This window comes from Pelophylax lessonae, assembly GCF_965119305.1.
Source record: "Pelophylax lessonae genome assembly, chromosome: 3".
Lineage (NCBI taxonomy): Eukaryota > Metazoa > Chordata > Amphibia > Anura > Ranidae > Pelophylax > Pelophylax lessonae.
Genome location: NC_138770.1, coordinates 604,411,245 through 604,417,574, shown reverse-complemented (window position 1 = coordinate 604,417,574; position 6,330 = coordinate 604,411,245). Strand labels below are relative to the sequence as shown.

At 36.6% G+C, this 6,330-nt stretch overlaps 1 protein-coding gene across 1 annotated transcript; it reads left to right on the top strand.

Moving 5' to 3' along the window:
• Positions 1 to 1,806: 1,806 nt before the first annotated feature.
• LOC309550635 (homeobox protein Mix.1-like) lies at positions 1,807 to 5,839 on the top strand (the record flags this gene model as incomplete). Its single annotated transcript, XM_082250973.1, has 3 exons — positions 1,807 to 1,960; positions 3,696 to 3,961; positions 5,147 to 5,839. 3 exons carry the CDS (start codon positions 1,807 to 1,809, stop codon positions 5,837 to 5,839), a joined length of 1,113 nt encoding a protein of 370 aa, XP_082107099.1.
• Positions 5,840 to 6,330: the final 491 nt, after the last annotated feature.

Genomic DNA, 6,330 nt, shown 5'->3' with positions numbered 1-6,330 from the left:
GTGCAAAAAAAACGGACGATCATTTGTGCAATATTCTCATCATCGAGAAAATACTGGGACACAGCCAGAGTTGAGACTCTTCCTGCTCCATAGCAGACTATGCATGGCATATAGAGGGGGAAGGGAGACAAGCTGGATATTTAAAGGGATAAAGATATGACTTGTAGATAAATCTTTATATCTTTTCATACATTTCCAGTAGTTGGGAGCTACAGCCAATTACCACAGAAGAAGGGAATTCAATATATGGTTAATAGAAAATAACTTATGTATCCAGCGCTCTGCCATAGACAGTACTCAGACTGGTACAATACACCCTTAGGGGTCATATGGAAAAAGAAACAAAAATTTGTACAAAAATTGATCTTACATTCGATGACGCAATCATTGTATTGGATTTTTTCCTGAAAATATCAAATTTTTTAAGATCATTTTCAACAGTAAACATTGTTTTTTTTTTCAGATTTGTTACTACTACTATCCCTATTGCTCATGCACAATTTTTTTTTTCTTTTTTTTTTTTTTTTTTTAGAACAACGGACCTACAAGCAATTAGAAAATTGTTTCATTGAAAAAATTTCCAACATATTCATTCATTTTCAATCTTGAAACTAAAATAGTTTCCTTGTTTTCTCATTTGGCAAACCTGATGCCTGCAATAAACTTACCAGGGCCTTTTGGCGCCCAGCTAGTGCTTGGTCTGCGTCCCTAGGTACACTGCTAACTTTTATTGTAATGCTTGCTCATTATATCCCTTGCTATCTATTGTTGTCTACTTCATTTGTAGTTCCCTCCTGACATTTGATGTTTACTATTTGAGAATTTATTGATGCGTTCTATTTACCCATGCACTAACATGGGTTACACTTTTTTTTTTTTTTTTTTTTAAATGTTAATAAATAATTGAAAGTGAAATGCAAAATTGACTGTCGCAGTCAGCACACTGACCATACGAGAACTCAACGAACTGTCCTCCGACTAAACTTTCGATTTTCTTTCTATGTATGGCCAGATTTACTGTAAGAGGGTTACCCAACATACTGAAGGGTAATGGACAAATAGATGGGTATTAGATAGATGAACAGGAAAGCAATAGATAGGCAGATAGACAGACATGCTAGTAGGTTATCTGGCTCCTATTTAAATAAGCCCTAAGACGTGCATATATGGTATGTATGTGAAATAGGGACCTTAGATTGTAAGCTCCTTGTATATCCTTGTATATTATAATATATATATATATATATATATATATATATATATATATAAATAAATAAATATATATATAAATATAATATATATATATATATATATATATATATATATAAATAAATACATAATATTGTACCTTAAACTATACCATCCCCCACCTTATTGCACTCTAATAGTCTCTCATGCATGGTTTAGTATTTTAATGGTCCCAGATTTGCCCATAATTGATGTAAGCTGTATACAGTTTGTACAGTGTTTATAGGTTCGGTTTCTGAGTGTTCTTAGAGGATGTGCTGGGCTCATGAAGTGTGCCTTCACCCCAAAGATGTGTATTCCATCCTATTGTGTCCTCCTCCCTGCAGGAAATAATGACTGGCTTCTCTAACCTGTGGACAATAGTGTCTACCTGCTTGCCACCCATCTTCACACCCCTCAAGGCGTATTTCACACCTCATTACTTTGATCAGTCTGGTTGGCCCTTAGTGTATTTAAAAGAGAGGAGAGTGCCAGAGAGCAGACACAGTACCCAGTCCAGAGCAAAGCATAGCACAGTTCAGAGGGAAGCAAGGAGGAAAGGATAGAGCCAGGTGGAAGATGGCTGGATACACTCCGGACAATGAGGATTACTTCCCAGATTGCTTCTCATCCAGCCCCAATCACATGACCTTCTCCGAACCCCAGACTCAGTATGGTGGTCTCAATCTGGTCTCCTTGCAACAGAAGGACTTTCAGTCAGCCTGTGTGAAGGGTAAGTATGTTCACTATTCAGCCAATGCACAATGATGGAGCTGGTGGAACTAAGTTTCAGGGGGCTATTCCAGTTTTTATTATTTTTAAATAATGTAGAGTGCAAACTTGTGTTGGACATCTTATATTTCTCTGGGAGCTTTGAGCCTACAAGTCTTAGCATTGCCACACGAGATGCTGGTCTAGCAAAAGAAAATATTATGTAAGTTTCAAGTCAGTCCACCTAAAGTTTGTAGTTTAATTACTATCTGGGACTGGTGGGACTTCTAGTTTATAGAGTACCTGTAAGCCACAAATAATCAGAGTTTATTATGGAAAGTCTCACTGATTATGCATACCAATTTAATATTATTATTATTCAGATCTGTGTTTCAAAGGCCAATTTTTTAAATTTATATATAGAGCAGGGAAGGGTTAGAACCCCAGCCAGATTTTTAATGCTGTCAATGTTTGTTCTGGTGATCACAGAAGGTGATGGATAATTTAAACATTTACAGTTGTTACTGGAAGAGGGATAGAGGGGCAATCTTCCAATGGGGATACATGTTCCCGTTACAACTGTCTTTCAGCGAATTTCCCTCACTTTGAAGAGATTTTCTCTTACTTGCTGTTATGTCTCTGGGACGAATAGGAAGAGTAATCTTCCCAATAGAACATAGCAGAAAAATAACAAAACTGACTGGGGTTTTAATTGTTCCCTACTTTCTAAAAAAACAAAAACAAACGCTTTTTATTTTTATATATATATATATATATATACATCTATCTATCTATCTATCTATCTATCTATCTATCTATCTATCTATCTATCTATCTATCTATCTATCTATCTATCTATCTATCTATCTATCTATCTATCTATCTATCTATCTATCTATCTATCTATCTATCTATCTATCTATCTATCTATCTATCTTATATACATATATAATATATATATATTATAGATCTGAAACGTGGGTATTTGTTGTTTTGATGTGTGTGTATATATATATATATATGATATATATATATATATATCATTTTTTTTGTCTTATGTTTATTCATCAGCTTACACTTAAAAGTTGTACCCATAATAGATTCTGGATTTACAGGTGGAGTCCAGTCTACCTCATATTGTTCGGAGATTCTATCGGCATGCTTTTTGTCCACTATAGTTCTTAATTTTGTCCCTGCCCTTCTTAAAATGTGTATTTTTATTGCTCTATTGGCATTTTTCTCCTGCATGTTCCTTCACATATAATGCAACAGGGAGAGTGTTTGACCATCTTAATTTCTGTAAAAGGTGTGGAAACCTTATCATCAGAATCCCTGAGATATGGGAGAACCTGTTAAAGGGGACCTCTTTTGAATGCACTAGCGATCCCTGGCTTCAGCACCTTTGCAGCTACTGACCTGGACATGTAGACAGTGAAGTTAGAAGCCCCAATCTGTACACTTGTTCCAGGCCAGAATGTATTAAAGCAATTAAATCAACATGATCAGCTGCTCCCATTAGTAGGCATTTTCCTGAAATATTTCTTACATAGTTGTCAAATTTTATTTTTTAATTTAATTGGTTCTCCAAACTTGTTTGTTGCGGTTACTCACTATTCATGCTAGTGTTGTTAGCTCTGGGCACCCATCATCCATGTCTGTGGGTATCAGACAGTTTGTGTTGTGATGCTGTGAAGCATCTGCATATACTGCTGGTGATGAGATTCTTAAAGCATCATTTTTTTTTTTTTTTTTTGCAGAAGAGATAACAGAACAGGCCATCAGCAACCAAACTTCCACCCAGTCCTCAACATCGAAGAAGAATGTGAAGCGTAATAAGCAGGCGGCCATCACTGCACCCACAGTTATAGAACAAGCAGCTATATCACAGCGCAGGAAGAGGACAGTGTACAGCCAGGAGCAGCTGGATGTCTTGGAGGAATTCTTCCAGAGAAACATGTACCCAGATATCCACCACCGAGAAGAATTGGCCAAAATAATTTATATCCCTGAGTCCAGGATCCAGGTATGTGGATAATTGTCAATCATCTTTGGGGATATTTCTTGCACAGAACCCTCCATGTAATTTTCTGCTGTTTAATAAAAAAATGTTTTCATGTTTCTCTTATCTGGTGTTCGAAATTCTCCTCCTTTACTTCTTCCAAAGCCCAATTTCCTTATCCGATGCACTCCATATTTTTACTGATACTATATTTTTTAATTGTTCAATTATAACTTTATTCTCTCCTCCTTTACATGTTCTACTTCATAGTTTTATAGCCTGATGGGCTTCCCAAGGTGATCGGTCTACCACACCTTTACCTGTATCATTGTACTTTCAGCTTTCTTTCTTGATTCTTTATCTGTTCTAATATTTCTTTACTTGTTCATAAGCTTCTTGCCCTCATCTTTTTAATGGTCCCTCATTTAGTGTAATACTTTTTCACCTGTTCTGAAGTTCTCACATATATTTGGCCCTGATGCTGTCTTTATTTTATTGTGATCTACCTGCAATTGCCTCTTTCCAACTGGTGACAGTATTAGGCTGGCCATACATGATACAATTTTCTGTACAATTTTCTTGGAACTTACCTTCAACTATGTAATACAAAGGCCTGCCTAATTGGATACAAGTGAATGTGTTGTTTATCTTTGACCTCATATTATGTGGTTTGTGGTAAATCTATCAGAAAATTGTACAAGAAAATTGAACATGTATAGCCAGCCTTATGCCCCGTACACACGTGCAGATTATCTGAAGACTTTTGTCTGCAGACTTACCTTTTCTATGTAGTGCAAGGGCCTGCTGGATTGCATACAAATTGAAAGTGTTTAGGTTTGACCTCATATTATATGGTTTTGGTAAGTCTGCAGACAAAAGTCTGCAGATAATCTGCACGTGTGTATGGGGCATCAGTCTACTGCAGCCTCCATACATGAGTGGTGTTTTGTCATGTGTCAAATGCAATATCTCTGTATTATGCTTACAGGGAAAAACCTAGGGCTTTAGTATCCTCTTCTCAGGGACACCCTCACAGCTTTTTTGGAGTGAAAGACTTAAATTAAGGAATATGTGACTTTATTATCTTAGGAAAGTAACTACAATCCAAAAAATGGTCAGTTCTCTGGCATGTTGTGTTACTTTACATAATACATTTTTATTCACCAGTTTTATTTTGGGGAACTCAAAATTCATTTTTGTTTTTGACAGGTGTGGTTCCAAAACAGGAGAGGAAAGGCCAGACGTGAAAAAAGCAAATCCACTTATTTCACTAATGCAAACATGAGCTATTCCAACATCCGGCAACCAGAGAATATCTATTCTACAACATCAGCACTGAAGCATCCAATGACTGCCTCCGAACAACCCCAGGTCATGGCTCCCCAACAACAGCCCATGATGAATTTATCACAAGATATGTATAACCAAGCCCCAGAGTCTACCCCCTACCCCCATTATTCCTGTCCTGTTCCCCGTGACAGGTTTATGATGCACCAGGCCTCACCCAACATGTACCAGCAACAAAATTCACAGTCCCACAACCAACAGCACTTGTACAAAAACATGGCCCCCATCATGAGCCCCAAGGCAATGGACTTAAGCAGAAGACCCTATAGGCTGTCTACAGAGTCTGACTATATGATGGACTATAATAACTACCCACCCAACAAGACCATCACACCAGAGATGAGTGTCAACATTCCACCAATCCCACCATCTACAGCAACAAGGAACCACGGTGAAGTCAATCCTTTTACCAGGCAAACAACATACTCAATGTCAATCATGCATGATGACTACTACAAGGAAGGTTCTGAATCCGATTCCGGTGTCAGTGAGAGGTCTCCAGATTCTGTCTCTGATTCTAAAGAAAGCATCTCTTCTGTCCTCTCTAGCCTGTAAACTGGTGAACAACGCCAATAGTTGAAAGAACTGGAGAGAACCTTTTTTGTTTATACTGCTGATAGGAAATATTCAATGTCACTCTACCACAGCATAAGACTTCCAATTATTCTTCTTTGTTTTATTAGGGAGAAAAGGCTTTAGGAAGCCAACTCAGTTTCTGGTATCCAGTTCTTGCTTGGCTGAAATCTCTGATAAAAAGCTTACAAAGTTATCCTTCAGCTACAAGACACTTTAAGCCATGCACAATTGTACTTTATGCTTATGCAAAAAAAAAAAAAAAATATATATATATATATATATATATATATATATATATGTATATATTCATACTTTATCCTTTTGCCTTATGATTATATATTCTTTACAGGATAAACCAGTGCAATAACTTTGTTTATACAACTTAGTTTTACTTTTTAATATTCCCAAATGTAATATTTTTCATTTATGTATTTTGTTTTGTATATATGAGTTTTCTTTTCAATAAAGCA